At 33.1% G+C, this 27,719-nt stretch overlaps 5 protein-coding genes across 13 annotated transcripts; 2 read left to right on the top strand and 3 right to left on the bottom strand.

Moving 5' to 3' along the window:
• Window positions 1-448: 448 nt before the first annotated feature.
• Window positions 449-2,746, bottom strand: LOC122528282 (integrator complex subunit 12-like). Of its 4 annotated transcripts, none has more exons than XM_043653252.1 (5): window positions 2,723-2,745; window positions 2,064-2,243; window positions 1,454-1,825; window positions 1,250-1,322; window positions 449-1,127 (listed from the first exon to the last, which is right to left on the bottom strand). In XM_043653252.1, the coding sequence occupies exons 1-5, from the start codon at window positions 2,726-2,728 to the stop codon at window positions 967-969; spliced, it is 792 nt and encodes a 263-aa protein (XP_043509187.1). In that variant the 5' UTR covers window positions 2,729-2,745; the 3' UTR covers window positions 449-966. The 4 variants fall into 4 exon arrangements, with proteins under 4 accessions (XP_043509187.1, XP_043509186.1, XP_043509188.1 ...); XM_043653251.1 differs by having other exon boundaries at window positions 449-1,172; window positions 2,723-2,744; XM_043653253.1 differs by having other exon boundaries at window positions 984-1,197; window positions 2,723-2,746.
• A 649-nt stretch (window positions 2,747-3,395) lies between these two features.
• Window positions 3,396-9,346, top strand: LOC122528277 (protein BCL9 homolog). 2 transcript variants are annotated; one of them, XM_043653245.1, is made up of 7 exons: window positions 3,396-4,167; window positions 4,275-4,513; window positions 4,586-4,871; window positions 4,995-5,353; window positions 5,445-5,904; window positions 6,153-6,324; window positions 6,394-9,346. In XM_043653245.1, the coding sequence occupies exons 1-7, from the start codon at window positions 3,882-3,884 to the stop codon at window positions 8,228-8,230; spliced, it is 3,639 nt and encodes a 1,212-aa protein (XP_043509180.1). In that variant the 5' UTR covers window positions 3,396-3,881; the 3' UTR covers window positions 8,231-9,346. The 2 variants fall into 2 exon arrangements, with proteins under 2 accessions (XP_043509180.1, XP_043509178.1); XM_043653243.1 differs by having other exon boundaries at window positions 6,117-6,324.
• LOC122528283 (zinc finger Ran-binding domain-containing protein 2) lies at window positions 9,282-12,834 on the bottom strand. 2 transcript variants are annotated; one of them, XM_043653256.1, is made up of 8 exons: window positions 12,430-12,834; window positions 11,900-11,952; window positions 11,678-11,759; window positions 11,049-11,370; window positions 10,895-10,983; window positions 10,792-10,833; window positions 10,554-10,617; window positions 9,282-10,321 (listed from the first exon to the last, which is right to left on the bottom strand). In XM_043653256.1, the coding sequence occupies exons 1-7, from the start codon at window positions 12,501-12,503 to the stop codon at window positions 10,575-10,577; spliced, it is 705 nt and encodes a 234-aa protein (XP_043509191.1). In that variant the 5' UTR covers window positions 12,504-12,834; the 3' UTR covers window positions 9,282-10,321; window positions 10,554-10,574. The 2 variants fall into 2 exon arrangements, with proteins under 2 accessions (XP_043509191.1, XP_043509190.1); XM_043653255.1 differs by having other exon boundaries at window positions 9,282-10,617.
• A 2,260-nt stretch (window positions 12,835-15,094) lies between these two features.
• Window positions 15,095-20,019, top strand: LOC122528315 (ubiquitin-fold modifier 1). Of its 3 annotated transcripts, XM_043653314.1 has the most exons (4): window positions 15,095-15,218; window positions 15,371-15,427; window positions 16,639-16,769; window positions 16,849-20,019. In XM_043653314.1, the coding sequence occupies exons 1-4, from the start codon at window positions 15,214-15,216 to the stop codon at window positions 16,917-16,919; spliced, it is 264 nt and encodes an 87-aa protein (XP_043509249.1). In that variant the 5' UTR covers window positions 15,095-15,213; the 3' UTR covers window positions 16,920-20,019. The 3 variants fall into 3 exon arrangements, with proteins under 3 accessions (XP_043509249.1, XP_043509248.1, XP_043509247.1); XM_043653313.1 differs by lacking the exon at window positions 15,095-15,218 and having other exon boundaries at window positions 15,333-15,427; XM_043653312.1 differs by lacking the exons at window positions 15,095-15,218; window positions 15,371-15,427; window positions 16,849-20,019 and adding an exon at window positions 15,434-16,437 and having other exon boundaries at window positions 16,639-16,756.
• LOC122528311 (coronin-7) lies at window positions 17,859-27,055 on the bottom strand. 2 transcript variants are annotated; one of them, XM_043653303.1, is made up of 18 exons: window positions 26,902-27,055; window positions 26,329-26,544; window positions 26,090-26,238; window positions 25,813-25,999; window positions 25,431-25,728; window positions 25,104-25,359; window positions 24,874-25,026; window positions 23,446-23,817; window positions 22,599-23,226; window positions 22,407-22,520; window positions 22,161-22,331; window positions 21,634-22,072; window positions 21,260-21,398; window positions 20,979-21,185; window positions 20,781-20,916; window positions 20,561-20,697; window positions 20,211-20,300; window positions 17,859-20,088 (listed from the first exon to the last, which is right to left on the bottom strand). In XM_043653303.1, exons 2-18 carry the CDS (start codon window positions 26,486-26,488, stop codon window positions 20,080-20,082), a joined length of 3,645 nt encoding a protein of 1,214 aa, XP_043509238.1. In that variant the 5' UTR covers window positions 26,489-26,544; window positions 26,902-27,055; the 3' UTR covers window positions 17,859-20,079. The 2 variants fall into 2 exon arrangements, with proteins under 2 accessions (XP_043509238.1, XP_043509239.1); XM_043653304.1 differs by lacking the exon at window positions 23,446-23,817 and having other exon boundaries at window positions 26,902-27,053.
• Between the last annotated feature and the right edge of the window lie 664 nt (window positions 27,056-27,719).

Genomic DNA, 27,719 nt, shown 5'->3' with positions numbered 1-27,719 from the left:
AGTTTAAGATTATTCTTTGTTAAGCTTCGGAAAAAAAAAAGGATGGGGGGGTGATTGTTCCCTGCGAAAATAACTTAAAATATATTCAACTTCGGGAACGCGTACGAAAAAAAAAAAAAAAGAAAATAATGTAAAACGGGCTCATTTTCATTCCCATGAATTTTTGAATGTATCTTTTCTCGTTGTATAGCCTATACGTAAATACGCGTGTATGTAATGATGAATGCAATCACATGCGTGACTGTGACAATTGCTGCTTTACTTGTGCGTTTGCTGCGTGAGTGTGCATCTATCGATGTACGATAGATGCAACCCCCTTGAGATGCCCAATGTAAATAGAATTCAACCCCCCATCTTGCATATAAGTAGATCTAAGTAACACTCGAGAACGAAATGACTCTTGCCAAATTTTCAATGGGACGTAGGGACAAACAAATAAGCATTTGAAAAATTGCAAAAATATATTGATATTATAAATGAACTCCGTACTCGTAACGTTTCTTTCAAAGGACACCTTGAAGAGTTCTTTTTTTTTCTTTTTATTTGAGATCCTTAATGTTTTACAGAAATTCAACTACACATTCATATACTTGGATATTTAAACTAATGTACATTTGTACAAAAATTATATATATATATTTTTTTTAGTTAAACATTGCAGTATCAAATTTATCATCGCATCGTTATATCCCGCAATAAATTATGTTAAAAAAAAGAAAATTATATAATGAAAATACGTAACAATATAAAAAGTAAAAATCTTCGCTTCTCGGCACAAAATTGAAAACCGCTGCTGCGTATAAAATTAATATTATCTGGTTAAAGATCATTCTTTGGCAAAATGTATTGATTTTGTTATATACTAACATCGATTGTGGTTACTTCCTTCAATTCACAGTGTCCAAATTATAAAATTTGTTTTTTTATATTATAAAATATTATCACAATATTTGTATGAGCAGAGTTTCATTCCACGCCTGACTTGATTTTGTACAGTAGTGATTTTTCCTGAGATTTCGTTGAAGACATCGCTGGTGAACTTGACGAAGAATTCTTTGAACTCTGAGTAGCATTTGTGCTTCGTTTATCTTGCTTAGCTTTTTTCATCATATCCTTTAATCTTCTATCTGCACTTATAATATGAATATTTGGTGTTACTTTGTTTCCACCACCTATTAAACAATATAATGACTGCTTCTTTAATTAAAAAAGAAATAACATCTATGTTTTAAAGATACACGAGACTTACTTGAACTAGACTTTTTTTGTTCTTTAGATTTGCTTTCTATCACTGTTTTTGGAGAGCTCCTTTCTTTTGAGATCTATAAATAGAAAAAGTTCTTTTTACTTTATAGTTTTTGTTTTCTAACATTTTTTTAGTAAGTAAGAATCACCAAAATATTTCAAATCCGGAAAATATATCATAAATTATAATGTGAGTGAATACACACACCTGAGACTTGGAACAGTTCGAACAATACCACACCAGTCCTGGAACATCTATCTGAGAGTCTAAAATGTGTGGAACATGACACTCTTGATGATACAAGGAATGGCACTCTGAACACTCAACTAATCTGTTTCTTGCTCCAACATCCATTCCTTTGCAAATAACACAAGTCAAATCATCCTCTAATATTTCCAGTGCCAGAGTGTTATCAGTCTGAATAATATCAGGTGGTGTGTCACGAGTTGGTAAATTCACAGGAGAACTGTTTTTACTTGATTTACTTGAATGTTTGGAAGAAGAAGAAGAGGAGCTTTTGCTTTTTTTACTACTACTGCTGCTACTATGGTCGCTCAGTACCGGTTCCTCCATCATATACTAAAAACAGAAAATCCAAGAGATAGAAGTCCAAAAAATAAATGACAATGCTAGATCAGAGGGATCAAATACTAGATATCTTTTTACGTGAATGAAATCTCCTATGCTTCATGAGTGCCCTGATATCAGAACTAACTCTGTAAGTATAATAGCTTAATTAATATAAACCACTTTAGTTGAAGTATTCTATTCTTGATAACCCTCAATGATGTTCTTAAATTAATTGTCATATAATTACCTTTTTGTGTAATACATTTGATAACATCTTTGACGGCCCATATTTTTGTTTAATTGCTTCATCTAGAAGTGCTCGCAGCTGTTCTGCAGAATCTTTATTAGCGGAATGTAGAAGGTGTAAACCTTGTGTAAATTGAGGATCTAGCTCTAACTGTGACATCTTTATTTGATTTATTTTAATCTGCAAAGTATGAAAAATAATAAATATATAAAGTATATTTCAATACTGAATTTTTTTAATCCATGTAATACAATATTTAAGCCATAATTAGTTGGAGTATAAATAAAATAATTCAAAAAGAAAAACTATTAGGTTATATTTATTTTACCGATTTATTCTATTATTATGCTTGATTGCTTCAACTTTTTAATATACAATGATCAAAACTAAATTTACTTTGTTATCCGTAAAAAGTTCATAGAAAGAAGAATGATCAATCAATATTAGAAATATTGATTGCGATGTAAGTACATAATGTATTTAATCTTTAAATAATATGAAATATCACATATTTGAATCACAGAGAAAGCACTTCTTTCATTCGTGTTTAATGAAATCGCATATTCACAAAAGAATGTTTAATTTTCTTTCAAGCAACACCTCCGAGGTATTCACAGTTTTGTATTTAACTTAAATATTCATAAAAAAAAAGCACGAACATGCATTATCGTTCTCTTCGAACCTGTAATATTTTTTTCAGCGTTATTTTACATTTTAAAAATACCGCCTGGAAAGTATATCCATATATGGAACCCGTACATTATATGCACATAAAGTAAAAAAGTAACTGAAGTTAAAGAACGTAGGCACCGATATCACTCGATTCGTCCCTGGTCTCTCGTATTCCAAATTTAATTTTACAGAGTTTTGATTCTGCGTTAAATAAATGCAGCCTCTGTCTAGGGAGATATTGCCGTGAATAAAAAAGGTTCGCTTAACCAAATGAAATAAAGAGAGATATCCGTATTTCGGTATGAATACTTACGTTTAAAAGCTGCGAAATACTGGTGAAAAATACAAGGAAAGAAAGACGAAAATAGTAACCCTGCAGGCGATCAAGTGTAAGGAACGAGTCAAGTACGCCTGGTGGTAGGCTCTTTCCATCTTTTTCTATTTATCGGGGAAAAGGTATGAACGCTTCCTTCTCGAGGCGCGTTAAAACGATGTCTAACTTTCGACGGGCAGTTGGCAGCCGTGCGTAAAAGAAATAAATAATCAAAGCGACCATGAAGTGACAAATAAAGTTGGAGAACAATGCTCGTGAATGGCAAGGAAATTTGAGTGCAGCGTGCATTGGCCCCCGTTCTATGTTTTGGATACATTTTACGCGGTTACAACGTGGTATTACGTACGACATTAAAGCCGGAGGTACGCTATGCACTCGCCGCGGATACGAGGCTGACATTTAGGATATTTTCTTCGTCCCGATACCTCCGTGGTATTGGTATCTTACTTTCGTATTCCTGTATCAGTCGCCCGCTGACAACCGTGATTCCTCCATGCGTAGGAATCCGATTCCGCGGTTAGCCAATTTAAATGACTGAAAACAAGCTGAATCGACGGTCACCAGAGGTATTATTATCGGAAAATTTAATAGAGATGCGGAGAGACATGCCTTCCTCGAGAGTGCTGTTGCATACCGTTTTTTAAGGACACGTTCGGCACGGGTACCGGTCAACGATATTTTCGTTGTTAACCTCTACCACTGGTTCGGATGCGTTGTTACGCCGCACGTTGCGGACGATAGTGGCCATGTGTTTGTTCTTTACTCACCTGACCAAGGTCTGACAGGATAATTCATCCAGCATAGTTTCAAAGATGAAAACAGAAAAGAAGCCCACTGAACCAAGTTGTGTACCGAGCACTGTTGTCAAAGAGGAGCCAGATACAGATCCAGTTAAGATCAAAGAGGAGGGTATTGGTGGTAACAACGATGATACAACTGGAGAAGACACTACGGAGTGCTCCAGGGATCCTTGTTTGGATCCTTCGAACGGGGAAGGTACCCTGTCAGGAGAGAACCAAAATAATAGTGCAAATCAACCAATTTTAAACTCAGTGAAACAAGAAGGTGATCATAACAATCCCACAGATGATATACCTGGTAGGACTAAATTTAATTCTTGTGCTCTTGTCAATTGTTTATATTCTTGATGTTTGATATATCTTTTGCATATGATTATTTTATCTGTTTCATTCATTTTGTTTTAGATTGTAGTGGTAATGTTATTACTGCAGATGGTATTCAACCACTAGTTAGTAATGTTCTTGGAAAACAGATGGGAACTAGCACAGGAAGTGGTGAAGCTCAGTATATGCAACAGCAAAGTCAAATTTTTGTATTTTCTACGACATTAGCAAATAAAGGTGCAGATGCAGTGTTACAAGGGCAATATCCATCGATCATTGCTTATCATTGTGCACAACCAGGCACTAAAAAATATTTAGAGGTATATAGTAAAATTTTGCGAGGAGAAATTTACATTATTTTTATATTTGCTAACGTGATATTATTGCTTTAGAAACATCCAAATAAAATAAACCAATTCCGGCAAAATCCTGCGCAATGGTTAAATAATCTTGCAATGATGAAACAAAAAGGTCACCAAGGAGGTACAAACAATACTTTTCAAAATGAACAACCACCAGATCTACCAGCTCTCGATCCTAATGCTCCTCCGTTCTGGAATGAACAACCTAATTTGAGGAACTTAAATGGTGGTAATGCTCTTGGTAATTCTGAACCATCATTGGATGATGCAAATATAGATGTGCCTTGCCTTGTACCAAATTCACCTGGTAACTCAGGTAATATGTAGTTACATTTGTGCTTTGTACTGTAGTTAAAAATGTCTCCAATCTTTTTTTTCTTTTTTACAAGTTTCCTTTTGTGTACACTTTATGCCATTAGAAGCATACCTTTTATTACAGCAAATCCACAACCTCCTAATAGTACTACAATGGGCCATAGTCCCAATTTATTAGGAGGTACTACCAGTCCAGGTCCAGGCAGTTTACAGCCATCACTGCAAGGTGTCAAAGTTCCGGATGAAAACTTAACGCCGCAACAGAGGCAACATCGAGAAGTTCAGTTAGCAACTATTAGGAAAATGCAAATGATGTTATTTCCTGAGCACAAGGAAGAAACTGCTAATACATTAGACACAACACAAGGAACCGCTGTATCAACGTGTCCTCCAACGAACGTTCCTTCAGTTGTTCCAACTCAGTGTCCTCCGACTATGGATTGGCATAAATTACAACATCAATTTCTTGATGGAAAAAATAAGGTAAAATAATATGTAAAAAGTTAAAAATTATATTTGGAAAATAATTAAAAATCAGCAAAATATTTTGATATGATGTTTATTTATGTTGTAGACCAGTGGAAGTCCTGGAACTGGAGTTCCATTGCGAGGTGCTAATATGGTAGCAGTACCTCGTAGTCAAGGACCACCACCGCCATACCATCAAACAACGCGATCTGCAAGTGTGCCAATCGCGATACAAAGTCCAAATCCTTCTTCACCTAACAATCCAACCAGTAATTTATCTCTACCATCACCTCGCGCAAGTTCAGCTCTAAATTCACCTGCAGACTGCAATAGACAATTTCAACTCAGTAATCAGAGAACCAGCCATTTACCAGGACAAAGTCCAACGAGTCAAGACTCCCCGAATCCGACAGTTGGAAATGCAACAGCCGTATCAACAACGAGACTTAATCATAGTAACCCGGGAACGCCTGTTTCTCATTCACACATCTCGACGCTTAGTCCTAGTGGAACGACTGCTCAAAAAGATTCATCTTTAGATTTTCCCACCAGCCAGCCTCCAAATGGTAAGGCCAAGTAATAAAGTAATTATTTTATTGTTATAATCATATTACCTCTTAAAATATTGTTTGATATTTAACATTGAGTCGCATTCGAAGGATCTTAATGCAACAACTAAGTAACAACGATCATTATAATTATTACGTAAAATATTTTAAAAGTTCATTATTTGAAAACGTTACGCGGTGAATTGATCGTGTTATATGTTACAACATAGTGGATGGTATGTTTTGCCGCACGCTGCAATCCTTAGCCCAGCAAAAGCAGCAACATACTGGAGCAGTGAATGCAACGGGTGTGAAGGAGGCGAATCTGATGCCGGTTCCAAGTCCTCAACAGATTCAGTATCTTAACACCTTTGAGGGACAGGAATTGACTATACAGAAACAACCAAATACAAGTCTGAAGGATGGCAATTTATCCACGTAAATATACTTTTAACAAAATGATTCTCTAATATAGATCAATAATTTTATATAATTTCATATCTCCAGGAATACAGCCAGCAATACAGAAATGCCAAACAGAATTTTGCCAGGAACTTTGGACAACAGCAATCAGTTTCCTGCTAGATCCGAGGGTACAAGTCCTGTTCAGATGGATAGCATGAATCGCGGTTTTACAGGCTCTTTGCACAGTCCACATACTCCTCATACTCCACACACGCCAGGCAACGGTGCTCCACATACTCCAGCTGATCCTGGAAAACCCGGAAATAAGTCTAGTGCGAGTGCACAGAGTAGTCCAGCACCGCACAATACGAATATACCAGATAGTATGGGTCCCCCAAGAACAGTACCAGCATCACCTACTACAAAACCCGACACATCTCCGCCATCAACAAAAGATACTCAACAGCAACAAACTCAACCCCAACAGCAGCAACAACAACAACAGCAATCACAGCAGCAATCTCAACAACAACCGCAACAGCCCCCTCAACAACAACAACAGTCTACAGTTGCAAATCCAAATAATTCGGGAAATGCAACAGTGGTACCTCCTCTGGGAGGTCCAAGCGCCTCCTTCCCTTGCGGAAGACCGTCTATAAACGTGAGTCAACCTTCAGACAATGTGCCTCTTAATCCCAACAATATCGGAGGGCGACTCGGCAGTTTAACCGCAATGAGTACAAATCACTTCGATCCTATAACTTCCTTAGCCCAGATGAGCCAGCAACTTACTAATACGGCAGCTAGCAATTCATTAGGTAACGAAGGACCTATTCATTCTGGAAACACCGGGATGATGCAGTTTGGGAATCCGCACAGCATGCACATGATGCAAATGGGCGGTGAGATGAACGGAAGTTGTCATATGGGTGGTCCAACTAGTGAGCCAGGCGAGGTAGGGGGAATGTGCATGGGTTTAGCAGGACCACCGACCAGCTACAGCCCGACAACTTCACACACGGGAAGTCCCGGTGTACCTAGTAAAATGGGTCATCCTTCCATCATGGGTCACGGTATGATGAGTAGTCACTCGGGCAATGCGGCGGGCGCTTATCCCGGTGGTGATCCTCACGCACCACCGCCGAGATTAATGACAGGCCACGTGACTGGGCCGAGCCCCTATAACGGAGCGAACGTTCAAGTAAAACCTAGTGCTCCGAACACGATACAATATTTACCAGCAAGGCCCAATGTCGGTCATACGCCTAGAGGGCCACCGAGTTTGGACTTCCTCCAACGATTTACAAATCCATTGTCTAATTTAGAATCAAAGATGGGCACACCGTCTGTAAATCTTCAGTACTTCCCGAACGGTTGTGTACCGAATAGTATGGGCCCACATAGTGGCATGCCATCAACCATGAGCGGTGGACTTCCTGGCATGGGAGGCTCTCCAAGGATGGATGGACAATCGATGAATACATCAGTTGGTGTACATCCTTCGATGAGACCTGTTGGCAATATGAGACCTCAGCCTAACTTAATGCGAATGCAACACATGGTTGGTGGCGGCGTCTTTCCAGGCGGTTCGATGGATCCGGACAAAGTCTTCCCACCTGACATGGTATCGCAAGTTCCCAATCAACCGAATCCTGGCATGTACGTATCTGGCAGCAAAGGCAGCCCGATGGGATTAGGACCTCCCCCGGATGCGACTCAGCCATTACCTCCGAGTATGGGTGGTGCTACTAGTAATTTCAAGAACAGTCCCTTCGTCGGTAGTGGACCTAGTATGTCGGATCCGAATTATGCTCAACAATTCCATAACTTCCAACAACAGCTTTATGCTACAGGAACAAGGGGTAGTGGTCCACCACATCCTAATTTACATCCGCCACCGAATTCACATTCGCATCAGCAGTTCTTCATGCCGAAATAAAACTACCGTATGATCTCTCTCATCAGAGATAGATGTCGCGACGGCGATGATTTATGATTGTGGTGGCCTTTTTGTGTCCTTTTTGACAATTGCGTTTATTAATCCGAGGACAATTTCCGATCATAATGAACGAACACGAATTTTTCGGATAATGTAAAACTTTATATAAAAATTATTGCGATCTTGTAAAGGACAAAGAAGTCAAATTTGTTAAGGTTCTAATGTTGATGTGATGGATAATTATGGAGAATAATTAATGGTAACGCCATTTTCCGTAAAATAGTTTACCGTGACGGATGGTAACGAGATTTCTCGTCCAATTCTTTATTTACGGTGTTGTTTATCTATGTGTTATTATATCGATAAGCGTTTTATTCTTAAATCACGGCATTGAAAGAATTTTTAATGTCTTTCGCGTCTCTAAAATCTGTTCTATCGTCTTAGAGGATATCATTTTCGTATCACAATTCTCTCTTTCTCTCTGTAAATTGGAACCATATTATAATATCGCGCAGTATTACGCGATTGATATGTAAATACTAATGTAAAATCTGATTTTTCTTCGTAGTAATCGTTATTTCGTCGATCGGAATATACGGTGATCGTTGCTAGAGATTTTCGTGAATCGAAAGAAAAAAAAAGAAATGAAAGGATGTGAAAACAAACAAAAGTGAAAATCGATTTAAATACGTCTCCTCTTCCTTTTTTATTCGAACAATTGCTCGTGATAAAGTAATTGTGCGAGAATTAATGAATTATTTGATGAAGGAACGACATGAAGGTACGCCTCATACTTTGAACAACTCATCCTTCCTTTTATCACTAATTAATTAAAAAAAAAAAAAAAACGCAATCAAGCAAGCTCAAATTCATAATTGTACATATATACGATATATATTCCTGTTGCAACATACTCCTTAAAACAGTATCGCCCGTCCCTTTTATTCCCTTCACCGATTCCCCTTGTGACCAACACTGTGCATAATCATGACCCACGTAGTATAATGATTATAAGAAAAAAAAAAAGAATAATTGACTAAGAACAATTATGTTGTTGATGAATGATTTTTATTATAAATGAAAAATAAAGATATTTACAAGAAGTCAGTATCAGAATTGATCGATAATGAGTTTCGTAGTTATTTGAGAGAATGGGCGTCACAAAAATCTTTTTGATAACTTTATATATTTTGTTCTGCCTGTCGAGAACCGAGCACAGATTTTCAGACATAATAACACTATGTGGCGATTTTTTTTTTTTTTTCAATAGTTTATAAAACAGGCTGCTTCCAACTTACTCGGATCTGTGATAGTCAAAACAAAAAAAAATGTATCTTTTGTTTTCTGAAGGTGTCGATACATATCCATATTCATTAGGGAATGATTCTTTAATACTATATTATGTTTATTTAATTATTAGACATCATGCATGAAAAAAGAGAAAAGAAAGAGAGAGTGAGCGAGAAAGTAAGAGAAAGAGCGAGGTAGGAAAGTAAACTATAGAAAAAAAAAATTTTATTTGAAGCAGCTTGAGCAATATTTTGAGCGAACTAAAGTGAAGCGGTAACGAAAATGTCATAAATTTTGTGATAGCGTAAATAGAAAAAATTTTTTAAAAGTGTGACATGATGATAGAGAGCTTTCTCAAAGACTTTATATTTTGAATTAGAAATAAGGTTTCATCTATGTTCGTAATTCAGAGGTTTTACAACGAGTCGTGTAACACATCATCCACAAAGTTATGTCAGAATTATAGGTTTCATTCTGTTTTTGTGTTTTCTTTTTCTTGTTTTCATTTACTGGCAAAATATTCTACCTGCGCCAAGTATTTTACGAATTTTCGCTTTACTATGCAATATTTAATACGATATTGCGCAAATAAGTAACCTACATTTCACTCTTCACAGAGTCAAACGAAGTTTTGAGTTCAATCACGAAATGTAAAGCATATTTGTTAATCGATTCCCTTTGTAATAAGTATATTGTCCATCACTTTATCCAAAGGTGCTCACTAAATCACTAAATTTGTTGCGTTGTATTATATCTCTTAGTAGTCGAGCAATTTTTTTCGCTCATGGAATTTCTTCTCACCTGTAAAAAATCATTTATTTAACGAGTATTATACCATGATTTCCTTCGGGCTTTTTTAAATCTATATCTTCCTTTTAACCATGCCATTATGATTCTAAACATCTACTGGCTCATGACAAGGGATATTTCTATCTCTAAGAGGTTTAAAACAAAAGTGCCGTTTAGCAATTTTATCGATTAATATCGCAATTCATTGTCGCAATCAATTTTATACCCGAAACCCATGTCAAACCTTTCCTTCTGCAATATCTTTTCATTGACTGGATGTTCCTGAATCGCGCCAGTCATCTTTATCTCTGTAAAGAAAACATGTTCATATATAAATTGTTTGTTATCTGTTTTCATCGATACAATTATTATTTTCACAAGTCCTTTGACGATAATAAAATCATTATCGATTTTCTTTATAGCAAAAAGAAAAGATTGCTAATTGATTATGAAGGTCTCCTATTTTTTATTGTTGTTATTACCTTGATTGTTGCTCTTCTAAAGATGCAGTGCTCCCATTTGTACTGAAAATTAACACCATGTATTGATATCCATTATAAAAACGTTAATCATAAAAAAATTTACTTTTTCTTAACTGCGAAGTCATCCCATTCGCTAAGATCGTATTTTGATAAATCGCCATCTTCTTCATCGTCTTCCTCCTCATCTTCGTTCTGAAATTTAATATATGTTTAACATGTTTGAATTATCGACATATAATAATTGCTTGTTCAATTACATTTTGATCTTCTTCATCTACTTCATCTCTTTCATCTTCGTCCTTAGACTTGTTACGTGGTGGGCTGCTATACCTAGAATCTTTGGAATCGTCATCTGAACGGTTTTCAATCTTCCGTTTCTTTTTACGACGTCCAAATTCATCATATTCGTCATCATCGTCTCTTCTTTCTTTGTATTCAACGACTCCTCGATCATTATATCCCCCTCCATATCCTGTACGTTCTTCAATTTCTCCGAATTTCGGTGCATTACACATGTTACACTGTTGTCGTCGTGCCCAGTTTACATTTCCACATTTACTGCACTGCCAATCATCAGCACTAAACATAAAGACGTCATGTTATAGCGTATGATCGTTCATTTGTCCTGCTATTCATGTATCTATAATATTTACTCATTGTGTAAATATTTTATAAAAATATTAAGATATTGAAAGTTAAAAAAAGATATACAATTTGTTTGATTGTATAACTCTGTATATTACTGAAATGAAAATGCTAATCATTTAAATAAAACTGATAAAATTATATTGTGCTGTTACTTCTGGATGTATCATTTTTAGAATATTATTTTTGAACTTAGTATAGCACAATAGATGACACATTTTTTTTTGTTCCTATTATTTACCTGAATAACCCTCTGCTTTTCTCTGCAGCTGCTTTGCCAATTTCTTGCCCCAATTTTTTCTTTTTAGGACATTCTCCTCTGTCTGCATAAAAATGCATACATTTTGTTAATTATTGTATATAATAAAGTATACCGTAATACTAATAAACATTAAAGAAAGTTGCAAGGAAACATATTACTATATAACAAAAATTATACATTACCATATTGACATTTATATACCTTTTCCACATCGATTACAAGAGTTTCTCCTTGCAAAATTTACATTGGCACATCTAAAATGTTAAACAGTATCAAAATACTATTTAATATAATAGATACATACAAATATGTATGTATAATACAATGTTTATATATCTTAATATTAGCATTTTACAGACTCGATACCAATATCTTAAAATACAAAAAAGTCATAACATGTTTAATTTTAAACATCTTGTTTCATCTTCCTCTGACAAATGTAATATTCCTTTATCACAACAGAAACAAAACTTCAGTGTGGGCAATATTATCCCATACCAACATACTCGCACAATAAATATTTTTTGCAAACAAACAACATATTAAATATCAAATGATTTATTACAGAATCTATGTTATCAGTTAAAATAAATATCGTATATTGACAGAATGACAGTATAAACAAATAAGTATTGAACAAAATTAGAAACAAAATCCTACGATCATGTATGAAATTGAAGCATTGAAAGCTGATTTCGGTCGGCGATGTTGCCTCTAAAAAAGCTACGTACTGAGAGTCGGGACAAATCCAGTCCCCATCATTAATATTACGTTGATTTTCGTCATCCGCTTTACTACTATCCATTTTCGCCTTTTGCTCAACTCCCTGCGCACAAGCCTGACAATCTATTTTATCAAAGCTGCATCGAACTATATGGCTGTGCGGTTTCCTCTTTCCTAATTATGTCTAACCTTTACAAGTGCGTGTTTGCGATCGTTCGAAATCCTGCTCGAAACGGCGCAAGAGGAAAAAAGAATATCTCGATTTCAGCAGGATATTTCTCTGGCCGTGCAACTTGTCAAGACGCGTTCTACGCGCTACTATCTATCGCATCGTGGGTAGAGAAATTAATGCACCGAAACTACGGAGTGCAACACACTAATGCAACATTAATGGCACAATCACGCTACTTATTACTTACGGAGGCGATAAGCCCGTAACGTAGCAATCTCAAAAGTTTCGATCGTGCGTGTTGCTGTTTATTTAATTGATAAGAAATACAACAAGAAGGAATGAAATACAACTGGAGTTCAATTGTAGAATTGTATCTTTCGGGAATAATTATCGTGGTGGAATATTTCAAGGGGTGTAGCAGTGTGTTCGTTGGTTGAATTAAATTGCTAAATAGAGCGAGAACAGGGAACATTCGAATTGAAAAGTATTTAAACTTAATATATAAAAAATAAATAAATAAATAAATATATATATATTATATGTATGAATATGAATGAATATTTTAATTGAAAAGTATGCCTCTGTAAGAGAATTGTGGCAAATTGAACTACGTATTATAAATTACGTGTTATCATAACGAATATAGGTGCTTAGTGCGAAATTTAAAATCACGAGGATATATTTATAGGATGTATTTGAATAATTTTTATTTGTTTATATTATCTATTATATATTATATAATAGAATTTAATATTAGGATAAAGTATACAGCGACGAAATACACGGTACATAAATGAAATATATAATAGAACTTCGTTTATTCAAACCTCGTTTATGGAAACCAGTTAATGTTGAGCTTCAGACATGTAAACTCATAATTCAAATCAACCTTTGTTATCCTTATCTACTATCTCTCATCATCCAAATAAATAAATAAGAGAATGTTGGTCAGCTTCCCTTATCCGAACGATCCCTGTCGACGCGACATGTTTGAATAAACGAAGATCTACTATAATTATAAATGGGGAAATATATACAAAATATAAAATAAAAATGGAAAGTATAGTGAGGAAAATGCAAACCAAAAAGAGGCGAAGTCTATTAAAAACAAAGGAGAATATATAATTAATAGAAGCAAGGGGAATTAATTTATTAACAACTTTTTAATTAACAATTTACAATTATTAATGTTAAATACTTTACAAATATATTTTGTACAGCAATTTTGTAATAAAATGGTCTCATTTTCTTAATGTTGTACGATCATTTCCACGAAATATGTATTTATATATCTGTAATCGATGTAATGAATTAATTTATTATTGATATATATTTAAATATTTATAATTACATTATAAGTTGCTTTCTTAAATGTCATAAGAAAGTTGGAAATTAAATAACTATGAAACATTGGATATCAGTCCATACTGGACATCGATCCTTTTGATCAGCCTTTTTTTTGTAAATAAAAATTTAATCAAATCGTAAACACTGAAACACTATCAGCACGTAACGGTGAAATGGTGGTACTAATAATTACTTTGTTCCTTGTCTACCATGCAACGTACGCCTATCTTTGTCACATATTATTGCTCTCCTCCTTTTACGGACGATCGAGGCGCTGCCATCTATCGTTTCTGTTTAGGACTATGGAGAAGAATATGGAAGTATATTCCTTTTAATAAATATATAACGAGAGTTAACAGTAACAATAACTATTTATTTTAGTTTATTTATAACAAGATCTTCATGACGATCGCTTGCTTTAGTTGATTTTTATCAGCTGAAATTACAATATATTTTCCGCTATTTTATTTTTTTCTTTCTTTCGTAATCAACGTCGTCTGTTAAATTCGTTTTAAAAATACGCGCGCCGTTACAGGAATAGATGATATGCTGCCATCTATCGGATTATTTCGTTTTGTTCTTTTAGTTCTAGGCGAAACTGAGAGGCGCTTAGATGGCAGCACTACATATAGAAAAGAAACGCAATAGCGTGCGACAAAGACAAAGATAGTGATTAATTTCAGCGTTTCACCGCTACGTGGTGCTAGTGTAACAACGTCACGATTCGATTGAATTTTGATTTGCAAATAAACTAATAAAATAAATTAATTCATGAACTTCCATAATTATTTCTTCTTCATTAAATCCTTATAGTTTTCTTCTTGTATTTCTTATCGTATTTAAATATAGAAGTATGTTTATAAAAATTTAAAAACTATTCATTAGATCAAAGCACACTTGTTTGAATTTTAAATATAGAAGTATGTTTATAAAAATTTAAAAACTATTCGTTAGATCAAAGCACACTTTGTATTTAGTTTCTTGTGAACTACATTATGCTTTTTTTTGACGGAAGGTTTCTTTTTGTAATTATATTGATTCTTTTTTGTTCAAAAACAGAAAGAAAAATCATATATAATATTAGAGCCTTTGATATTTCGATTTGAATACTTATATATTATACTACGTATGTGTATGTGGTTAATTTTTACGCATGCGTACTTGTCATATGTTCTTGGAAGGGAATAAACTGAATGTTTGATTGAGGTTAACGTTTCTTTCAAAGTCTGTGCCGTGCAAAAGATCCATTTTCTAGTAAAATAATCAGACTATTATGGCGTACGTATTCTGATTAATAATATTTTTGAAAAAATGATAAAAAAAGAAATATATACATAACATATGACACGTAATTTCGAAATGTATATAACTTTTGTCACATATGTTTATGATTTTAGTTAATTAACAATGAGAATGTTCATTTGTTGCAGGTCTAAAGTTACTTTTAAAATAACTCTTACTTCTGACCCGAAACTTCCATTCAAAGTGTAAGTTTAGTCAGTGAGAGTCTAACATTCTTTACATATACGCAAAAATAACACGACATGTCAGAAGCTGATTTTCTCGAAGTATTAGGAATGTTTAATACATTTCTTGTACTTATAGAAAATCCAAGTATCAGTGAAGAAACAAATATAGAGAATGTTGTCAAAGCTTTTCAATGCGCTCAGTTTATTGAAGTCACAATTGCCAAGGCGTATGAAGTGGGCAACGAGAATGTTCTTGATAATAATCTTCATAGTCATTGGTTGAGGGAGGGTAGATCAAATTTATATAAGTGTTCTGAGTTGAAAAAAGCTTGCGATAAATTATTAGAGATCTATTTGAAAGATACCACGGTATCAAACGATGTTGTGGATGAACTTTTAAAATTGTACATTCAACATTGCGGCAGTGATAGATTTAATGATTTTCTTAGACAAATATTAATTAACGGAGTATGTACGAATATAATTATAAAATCATTAGAACAATTAGGCATCTGTGTTTTGGACATGCAGGATGAAGCTTTAATCATGTCTTGGGAGTCTTTAATTAATAGTGGTAATGAGTTTGAGGTTTCGGAATATATTCACAAAATGTTTAATGATGGGTTTCATTTGAAACTAGTTCAATTTGCTGCTAATTTACACCACAGCAGCAAAAGCAAAGAATTAATAGTTCAGGTATTATTAAATAAACTCGTTCAAAATGATGCAAATGTTTGCTTAGCTCTCTCAAATGTAAAACGAAAGTTGCTGTGGAAGTTGATGCAGAGATATTCAGAGCTTTATACGAATTTCCTTGATAGTATATTTTATTTTGCACGTCATATGAAACAAGCTGAAAATCAGTGGATGTCAAATTGCGAGTTTCAATATGAGCATCTTGTCAATGTAGTAGAAATATTATTAAATGGTCCTACAGAAATTTCAGAAATAATGTACAACAGAATGAATTTAGTAAAAACACTGCCTAATGGTACAATATGGCATAAAATTGAAAAAGATATTGGATGGTAATAGCACAATCCTTGCATACTCATTAAACAGAAATGGGGGTTTATATAAAATTAGTTTCATTATTTTTTGAGTTTCTCAGTTTGTTTTAATAACTATTTGTATAAGCTCTCATCTTTTTAAGTTCATATCTATTTCATTATCTGATTAGATGAAAATTTTTCAGTAGTTATATATACATTGTGCATTTACAATTTCAGACTTTGTGTGCCAGATAACACACCTTTCACTGCTGTATTGAAATTTGCTGCTGAAGAATTTAAAGTATCTCCAGCAACATCTGCCATAATCACAGATGATGGAATAGGTATTAATCCACAACAAACAGCAGGTCAGTCTTTCATATTATAAAATAATGCTTATGCGAAAATTTTCAAATAATATAACGATTATGATATAATTAATTTCAGGGAACGTTTTCCTTAAACATGGATCTGAACTCAGATTAATTCCTAGAGATAGAGTTGGAAGCGCTAGATGATTTACACAAGAATATATTGCTTTTTAAAATTATCATTTATAAATCATGTTTATTATACTTTTCATTAGTGTTTTTCATAAGTGTAAAAAGAAAGAGCTACTATCTGATATAAAATTTGTTATTTATATAAATTTAAATAAAAACATTCCTAAAGTTTCATAAATAATAGTATTCAATTGAATTGTTTTTATTTTCTTTTTTTATGTAATATGAGGATAAAGTTGTAAAAACACATTAAATACACATTTTTGATAAAAAGATTTTATAAGTGAAATACATGTAAGAGGTATAAGGTCGATACAAAGGTATGTCACTACATGATAGAATTACCTAGCGATCAGTCATAGCGCAATATTGAATACTAAGAAACTTCTTGTTGCAATTGAAATAATTTTTTTGAGACAATATCTTCAAATCGCGGCTTACGAAAGATCGCATTAATTATTGAGAGTGATTATAAATCTACTGTTTAATGCAGGGAAAATTCACAGTATAAAAGAGTTGCACAGTGGGATAGCATTCTTGAGAAGCATTATAGAGTAAGAAACAATTTTTATCTGTTTTGTAATTATTTTTTCCATTTACCTTCTATTATAATCTATAATTTCGCTTCAAGGTGTAATGGAAAAAAATTTTAAAACAAGTCAAAAAGATTTGTTATGCAATTTGTAACTTTTTCAGATACATTTTTAAACGATACTATGTGTGTGTGTGTGTGTGTGTGTGTATGGTTTTTGATCTGTTTATATCTGTAATATAAACCTAAATAGAAGCTAAAAAATAGAATAGCATGAAAAAATAAGGCTAATAAAATATGCAACAATGACGTTTCTCAGTTCTAGAATATCTGACGGATAATTATTTAGACATACAAATGTGAATTACGACGTGGACGATGCAAATGGCAATTTTTCATAGCGAAGTATTATTTTGTTCCTCTTTGTTCTACATTTTTTTCTTTTTACTCTTGATGTTTATAAAAGTTCCTATCTTTGATAGAAATGGTACAAAAAGATGCGTGAGAAATCTAGAGAAAAATATATGCAACTTTCTTAAATGCTTTATAACGTTCAATTCATCGTGTTTTAATTTAACTTAATTCATAAACTTTCTCTTTTTTCATTTGTTGCATGAAACTTTTGGCACCTTTTTAATTTTTTGTAGTTGATGATTCTGTGCCTCTTTTTTTATGATAAAATAGATTGGAATGTTATTGAGCAAACTGAGCAGTAATCGTATTTCTCATCGGAAAACAAATAGTATGATTTGTCATACTTTCATTATCGTATTTCTGGCGATTACAAGCTAGAGTTTGTCGAAACGGTGTAGCACCATCACTTCAATTTCTTTTACACGTTTTCTATTAACTTACTGACATTGAAATATAAAAGTATAAAATGTGCGTGGTTCTCGCATAGAAGCGTAAATTCCATGTTCGATTGTAGGCATATTTAAAAATCGATATACTAAACTAGAGGGTTCCTTGTTTATACAAAATTGTTTTTCAATCACACAAATAGGAACACCATTACGTTCTTAGTTACAAGAGAAACTATGGTTATTTGTATTAAAAAACTCTATCTAAATGGAATAGAATATGTTCGTATAAAATTGTAAACGAATGCACTTTACAGGAATGATAAATCATTCTATCGTTCTTAATTTTTATATTAGACTATTAGAAAGTACAAATTCAGTGTATATCGTATAGACAAAATAGGCATTTTTACGCTATTTGTAATCTAAAGAGATTTTCACTTTCTGACTATCAATAAATATGGAATTCACGCTTCAATATTCTAATCATAGATACACAATGAATTGAAAGAACGATTTCGAGTTATGATACATTTTGGTGGATTTTCGAGCCTTTTGTGTTTACAAATACTTTGGCGCAATTGAAAGAGTATAAAAAGTGGTTTATTTATTACGTTCGACATGGCCATTGAATTATTGCTTAAGATTCAGGAAAACACTGAACATACAATCAGTTACCGTGTGTATATACTTCGCCGTATAACATAATTGTCGATTTGTAACTTAGTATGTGTAACTTTCTATTATTTATCTCACGTAATATGTGCGTGTGTCTATTAGAATGCATTGTAAAAATTTCTATTCTTGATTCATGAAAATGGTATCATTCGCTAGTATCACACGTATGATAATTACATTACAGTAATGTATACACTGAGACTATCATTGATAATGTTAAATAAAGAAACATACGGCACTAATAGGTCTATATTATATAAATCATATATCAATTTCAAGAATTATTTTATGGATCATTATACACTAGAGTATTTAGCAATAGAAATGAGCATTGCTTATTGAGCAATAATAATTTATAAATTATTTAAAAAAGCGTTACACATTATTTCAAAGAATATTTTAACCAAGTTTGGTTTTCTGTTTAAAATGATATTTAGTCGAGCAATGCCCATTTCTAATTAGCACGCTAAAAACTCTTCTATATCTTTAATTTATAAGTGACATATTAAAGCATTCTCAAATCTTATAGATAATAGAACAAAATTATTCAGTAGATTCGTTTTCACTCAGAGCTAGAAACATATTTTGGAATAGTACCAGTGATCTCGAAGTCACAAACACGTAATCGAAACTATTGTCAAATTTTGATAAATTCTGGTGAATATTCGTAAATCTAAATCTCTAGTACTGCTCTTACTGATAATTATTCTATGTAGTTATCCTTAATATCAAATGAATCAAGTGACAATTAATAGAAATTTATAACAAGGACTGCAATTGCATATTTTTTTTTTACAAGGACTTCTTTACTGAACTATATAGAATAGAGAATTTTAACACGAAGTGAAAATATTTTAATGTTCAGTCCTTAGTTTCTTCTAAATTAAATTTGCACAATAATCTAGGTAATTATACCTATAATGTTAAAATATTACCACAATTGAAGAAAATAGCACGTATTAGTAGCCTTTCCGAATAAAATTTTTGTTGGAAGTATCGTTTGTTCAGTCATAAATATCTCTCAATATGCACGATGTTAATGTTGAAATACTTCCATTTATGTTGTGATTTTTAACTTACAAATAAATTATGTTCCGAACAGCTACATTTAGATTTATTTTATCTTACCGTTTTATTTGAATGACCTATCAACGTCGCGCAATCTTCACTCATCCTGCAATTAAAATGATAAAATATATTGGGATGTCAATCAATTTGCAAGGATATGATCGAAATTATTTAATATTACAGAATAAAAATAAATTCGATTTTAGCTTTACAACAAATAATACTTACCCATTCGTGCTCCTCTACACCTTCCATGTGATCTTGTTCTAAGGAGCACTGTATTACATCACCCACAAAGTTGCTCATAGTTTTCTGGATCTATCACACACATTCACGATATGCTCAGATAAAACAGGATATAAAAATATGAATTTTTTAAATTTATGCTAAGAAGTTTAATACAGTTTTATTTGAAAACTGTGCCTTATAGTATCTCGAAGATTTGCAACAACAATTATAAAAAAAAACCAAAATAATAAAAAATATATAGTAAAATGACTGAAAAGATTACTTTCTGTATAAAGAATACTATACTTGTGTATATAACTCATGCCACATGTTTTTAAATATTTACTTACTTCTTCTTGTTTAGCTTTCACGTCAGGATTCCATCCCAGTCTGTTGAAAGATTGAGCAGATACAGAGAATGGAGTCGTTGGTTGTTGTTTTGCCGCAACTGGCGCAGTAACTACTCCTTGACCTTGATTTTCTGTTACTATGCATAAAATGAAAAATATTTGTAACATTTTTAACGCAAATACTACAACACTTTTAATAAAAATATTAGCTTCTACTTACAATTATCCATGCCAGGTGGTTTTAGACTTATTCTATAAGCTTGTTTGTTAGCTCCATTAAACCATTCAGTGGCAGTCATAGTTGGCTTCCACGTAACTTTCGTTGGTGGAAACAAATCGTCTTGGAAAAGTTCACTCTGGAACAATTAAAAATTAAGTTCACTACTTTTATACTTTTGTGATTTATTATTAAATTTACCTTTATACGTGGAACAGTAAAACTCAAAGGTTCTATCGTATTGTTTGTTAGTCTTAAAGCCGATGCAAATTCTACGCTAGCAACGTCGCATTTATTCTTAGGAAGAAACGATAAACCCTGATGCAAACTGCTGCATCGATGATGGCTAAGTGGACAGCAGTATGGTGGTTCTTCCGTTACTTCAAAAGCGTATATTGTAGAGTCACCCTAAAAACATGTTTCATAAAAAATATTTTTTAATTATTCATACTTTAAACTTTGCAATAAGAAACAATACTTACGCGTCCCGTTAAGAAAAGTGTCGAACTGTCTTCGTCGTAGTATGGCATTAGAATTGCAGGCGAAACATCTAATCCGACTGTAGTCAACGAGGTATTAAGATTGTCTGTTTTAAATACATATATTTGTCTTTCTGAAACTCTGAAAAAAAATATATATAACAAATTATATTATACTTAAATTTTTTTTACGCTAAAAATATACTAATATTTTATTTTATTCCATTTACACTTCAAGTTTTTTTTTTTAAGATTTATAAAATGAATGATATAGGATATGGATTAAAAAGTAAATGATATCTAGAATCAATTCTATAGATATCCGTCATACATTTTATATTATGTATATGAGCCTAAATAATTGTGTAAATTCTTACTTGTCAAAACCCAATACAACGAGAAATTGTCCTTTCAATGCCCACACAACTCGTGCACCTCTGGTACCAACAGGTCCTTTCCCAGTTTTGACTGGCACATCGCTAGATCTTGGTTTATAAATTCGTAATTTTCCATCTTTGCACGTACTTGCAAGATATTGACCACATGGTGACCACGCTAAACTGAAAATCTGATCTGTGTGTCCCATCAGAGTTATTTTCGCAACAGCCGTTTCGCACGACGATAAAAGTGTTAAATCCCAAATCTTCACAGTCATATCGTAAGATGCTGACGCCAGAACATCTGATGCCAATGGATGAAATTTGATTAAATATATTTTATCGGTATGAGCTTTTATGATGTGTTTCGGTTCGTTTGTTGGCTCTGCTAATCCGGACTCTGGTATTTCCCATAATCGAATCATTCCATCGTCACATGCTGTTAATGAATAATAATTATTAATACGATTTGGCAAATACGTTTATTACAAGATACTGTAATAATTAAAAAAAAGTTGTTCCTTTACCGACAGCTAATCGCTGATTATCGAATGGATTCCATTGGAAATCCATTACAGTTGCACCATGTACTAACGCTGGCATTACACCGTCTGGTAATCTTCCGGTTTTCTTTAATTCAAGAACTGCAATTTTACCACCTGGTCCACTGAGTGGCACCGCAACACGATCAGGATTGGCTACATGATAATACATTAATTGAAGTAAATTAATTTGTAGAAGAGATCAAATATTTTATACAAAATGTTAAGTACCGTGAAAACCATCGCATTCTCCAGATATCTGACGACTGATATTCCTTATATTTTCAATATGCGTAGATTTGTGACCAGGTGTACCCTTTAAATGTCGGAATTTCGATACTCTACCTATAGACAATAAATATAAATTATTAAAAATATGATTGCTTCATAAAGGGAAGTATCTATTTTTTATAATGTTCTTACCAAATACAGTTGATGTTCTCTTAGGCGTTGGCGTCACAGAATTATCCACTTTTTCTAAACGGGGATCCATGCTCTGCTGACGCAGCATTGAGATAACTTTTTTAACTTCGTCTTCTTTAATTACTTCATTTTTGGTTTTGAATGAATCCCTGCGTCTCAACATTGTTGGCGATCCCATCGCTTTCTCAGCTAAGTTTCCATCTGTTACAGATACAGAACGACTTTCATAAAGCCTCCTTCTTTCGGCAATAGAGTTTCTATTCGCGTTGCCCCGTTCAAAATTTCCAAGATCCTCGTTTTCAGGTGATTCATCCTTAACTTTTATTTCGAACACTTTGCGCCTTTCCGCAGTGCTTGGTGTTTTCGGTTTATAGCCAGAATCACTTGAGTTTGCATCTTCTTCCAAGGAACTAGAATCGCTCTTTCCATTTTCTGCTTCTTTCATGTTTCTTTCGTTATTAAAAGATGGCGATTTCTCTGGTTCTATATTGTTCTCTATCTGATTGTTCAAATCATTCTGATAGCCATTGGTATCGCTATTTGGTGCAACAGGCACTGAAAAGATCTTGTCAAAAGAAAACTCTTGACTGCCAGACTTTGCTTGAAACGGTTTTGGTCCAAGTCGGGGCTAAAAACAAAGGAAAATTAAACATTATATATATATATTTTTATTGTTTTAATAAAAATCTATTCGTAAATAAATTATTTATGGTGATTATGACGGTAATGAAATAAATGAAACGATTTGTAAGAACACACGATATCATCAAGCATACAGAAGTAGAACATCTTTTTAAATAAAATTCTTTTCATAACATTACTATTTTTTTTATAGCCAGATTACAACCTTGTATCCCCCAATCGCATTAGGGTTCACGGACGTAACTACTGAACCCACGCTCGGCGATGTACGAGGACGTGCGACTGGCTTCGGTTCATCCTCAGAAATGCTATTAGTTCTCGACGACCTTGGGAGAGGCTTTGGTGGAATCACTTGCCCTCCGTTCTGCACCTTATTTTTGTCATCCTCAACTTCGATTTTCTTCGTATCTTCTAACTTTTCAATGTCGTTTTCAAGCATTAGCTCTTTCTCGATCGTTTCTTGTGTCTTCCTGTAAGCTTTCGGCGTAGTGACGGTCACAGGCTTCGTCAATTGCTTCTGCTCCACTTTTATTTCTCGTTCATTTTCTTTGAGCGTTGCTAAGTTTCCCTTATGTACCTGAGAGTAAATTCCTTAATAACGCAAACTGTTTGAACAAAATTAGGGAAGTCCGATATCCATTCTCAAGATTTTCTTTCTACATCAATGATATATGGAATTTCTACAAGCTTGTTACATACACATACATACTATCTGTACATTTGAATTTGCAATTGTAGAAAAAAATATAAAGAGACAATGCAGGTAAACGACACCTATTCTTGAAACCTCCTCTTTTTTTACACCTAAACGCAGCAAAATAAATTTGAGAATATATGTACAAAAAAAGAGTATAGCATTTGCCTAAGAACACAAAAATAGCTATGTTCCGCGCATACTTAGAATTACTTACGCTGATAGAATAAGCTACAGAACATCAATTGCCATTTAAATTACACGTGCCAGGAATAACACTTTGAATGGTGCTAATGTATAAACTATAAAACATACATTGGATATCTGAAACGTGAAAAAATATACACAGAACATGAGGAAATAAAATCAAATGATGCAAAATAAAACGTAAATTATCAATCGGAATTTCTTTTTTAAATAAAATGCATGAAAAAAAGACTATAAATTTACAGCACAAATATTAAAAATATTTAAATCATGTTCTACTTCTATATTACTTTCTTATGTATATATGAATATATACATCACACAAATAACAAAGTATCAATGCAACTTCAATCTTTATTTTGTTTTATTAATTTTAAACTGCTTAATTGCATTACCCGATACATTGTTATTATTCGTTTCGTACTATATTGTATGATAATTAAAAATTAATTGTAAATACACTCAAATATCACACAATACACTTAAAAAAATGTTAACAAAAAGATTCCTTTAAAAATTTGTTTCAGGACTGGCAATAGTAAAATGCGTAATGAAATGAAAATGATGATGACAAGCGTGCAATTCAATAATATTACAAATTCATAAAAAATGATAAATGCTATTACAAAAGTAATCAATATTCTTTCTATAGGTCAACTAGGAAAAATTCTACTATATTTTATACATCTTTTAAGCTAAAACTGTCCCAGAACTATACAGACATCTACTTACAGTAATGGGTTCCTCTCCTTTATTTCTTTTAGCAGGATCTAAGGATATTTTGGGAACAGGTATATTATGTCCTTTGATCCAGGCTGCTGCATTATTTTGTGCAACATATCCTACTGTATCTGGGTATATATCTGCATGAAAATCTCTGTATGTCTAAAATAAAAATTTCAACAATTTTTATCTCTCAGGAATGTATTACAAATAAGATATTTATATTATAATGTATTTACTTTTCGTGGAACTTGATACATAATAGGTATCACCATATTGGAGGTAAGTTGCAGTAATCTATTAACTTCAGCTTGCATCACGTTTAATGCTCGTTTTGGTACCAAACATACTCCTTTTGTTTGTTCTCCACTATGACGAATACCTTCAACTAGGAATGGATCCTTATCCATAACTTCCATGTACATAATAGTAGTATCTCCTTTTCCAGCCAAGAAAAGCATGTTTGTATCAGGATCGAACAGGGGCATTAGAATTCTATGGAATATGATTTATGTTACAGTTATGTCAAAAGCAATTTAATAGATTATCCATTAATGAATTCTTACCCTGTGCTACAATCCAGTTCTAACATTTTTACTGGTTCATTTAGATGCCTCAGATCTCTTATATAAACCTGCCTTAATCTTGCTGCATCAAACCCAGTAGTGAGTATTCTATCACTATTATTTAGCCAAACGCATCTAGAATCCTTGATACTTTGATGACTGGAACAAGAATTGACAATGCAAGTAGAAGTACGAGGATCTATAATTCTCACTTGTTTGTCTTTGCAAGATGTAGCTAGAAGCACACCATCTTGTTTCCAACTTAAAGACTGAATGACATCTGTATGTTCATTGTTAGCTGTAATATAACAAACCAGTATTAAATAAATTGAGAATTATTAGAAAATGTTCCATTTGGTAGAAAATATAATATTGTAATTACAAAATAGTTCTTGTTGTGAAATCACATCCCATAAAGATAAGTTTGTATATGATACTGTTGTTAGAAGATGTTCAGCTGAAGGGTGCCAACACACCACTTCTACTCTTCTTTGACGATGGGAAAATATACATTCAGGATTACATAGAGGTTCTTCTAAGCCAGCTTCTGGAATATGCCATAACTTGACCTGCAATAAGTACATAATAATTTATAACACATTAATCGAATAATAAACAAAGATATTCTGTAAAGATATTCTATAAACATTATGACTTACAAGACAATCTTGTGAACCAGTGGCTAATAAACCATCATGAAATGGAGAGAAGTCCATATCTGTTACTGTATCTGCATGAGCATGGAGTAAAGGCATAGTTTTACTTTTTCTACCACAATCTTCTAGTGGTAACACAGCCAGATTAGATCCTAATTAAAAAAAAAACAAAAAAAACAAGAAATATAATATAATATAAAAAAAATAAAATGTATAATTTATATTAAAACATATAAATATACCATTATGGTCTACATTAAATGCCATAAATGCAGCAGATGCTGCAATGTTATTGCCATAAGTTTGATAGGAGCCAACTGAGATGTCTCTAATGCAGGCCTCTGGTTTAGGAACAATTGGAGCTGCATTTTTATATTTAGATGCTTTAAAACGCCAAGCCATTTTGACGTTTTGTAACTATATAGCTTCTGGATTAACTTCTGCTTAAACCATGTAATCTGATACAAATAATGTTACATGTAAACAACTCACTTTAAATCTTTGTAATTCGTGCAATATTCAATAACTATTTTTAATAAAAAAAAATGTAAGAAATCCATAAATGAGAATATTTTTATTTAAAAATATTTTTCATCGAAAGTCGTCATTAGATTTTCATTTAATTTATTCCTGATGCACAGACAAATAATGTTAAAGAGGGGTTTCGACACTAATACAAAGCTGTGCATGACTAATAATTTGGGGGTGAGAATCACCCCACCCTTGTCCGTCGCAACTTCGCAAGTAATAACAATGACAGTCGAATACAATTTCTAAAATGGAAAAAAATTAAATTCAACGATAATTCTACTCACAAGCGGCTGTTCGGCGTGGCTTTGCACGCGTTTCACGGGATATTAGCACAAAATTCAATTCAGTAAAGAACCAGCTACTATAAACACAACGACGATGGCAGGTAGGCGTCTCTGATCTCCACGGCTGACAGGCGGAAACAGGAAAGTCCCCCTCTAAAAGACTTCTTCTATCTCTGTCGATCGCAAGTAGCATCATACAATGTGTCCTAAAGAAATGAAACGTATATGGAAATAAAGACTGAAAGAGTCGACTGCTGACAGAAACTTCTATCGACAGGAACAATTAAACAATTCAAATTATTTATAATTATTTTCAATACTAAGTATATTATGAAGATATTTTAAAATACTTTATCGTAAAGGAATATGTTATATGTTATCTTTTTAATAAAAAAATTGATAAATAATACAAAAAGAATAAGATGATTAAGAAATGGTATATTAATATAGATACTATAATATATATATGTAGAACCAAAGAAGAGAAGTACTATATAAAATTGCTTTTCCATTGTTTGAATTGAATTAAAAAAGAAACAACATATACGTATTGAATGAAAACTTTAACAATTTTATATTCTAAAATGTTTGCTATATTTGTATACTTTTATTGAATAGACGTACATTCGTATATATAAGGCACCCTGTATACATGGAGTTACGTTCGGAAATCAGCTGCGAGTACAGAGAATATTGGTCATCATTCTAACCATATGTGAAAGAAATGGCGATGATTTCAGCACTGACGAAATCGATGATGTCGACAATTTCATGCGTTTTTTAAATTAGCAAATTAAAGTGCTTAGAATGTCTGATCA

Source organism: Frieseomelitta varia, unplaced genomic scaffold (genome assembly GCF_011392965.1).
Source record: "Frieseomelitta varia isolate USP_RPSP 00005682 unplaced genomic scaffold, Fvar_1.2 scaffold_248, whole genome shotgun sequence".
Classification (NCBI taxonomy): Eukaryota; Metazoa; Arthropoda; class Insecta; order Hymenoptera; family Apidae; genus Frieseomelitta; species Frieseomelitta varia.
The sequence above is the reverse complement of the archived record's forward strand: the minus strand, read 5'-3'. Positions and strand labels throughout refer to the sequence as shown.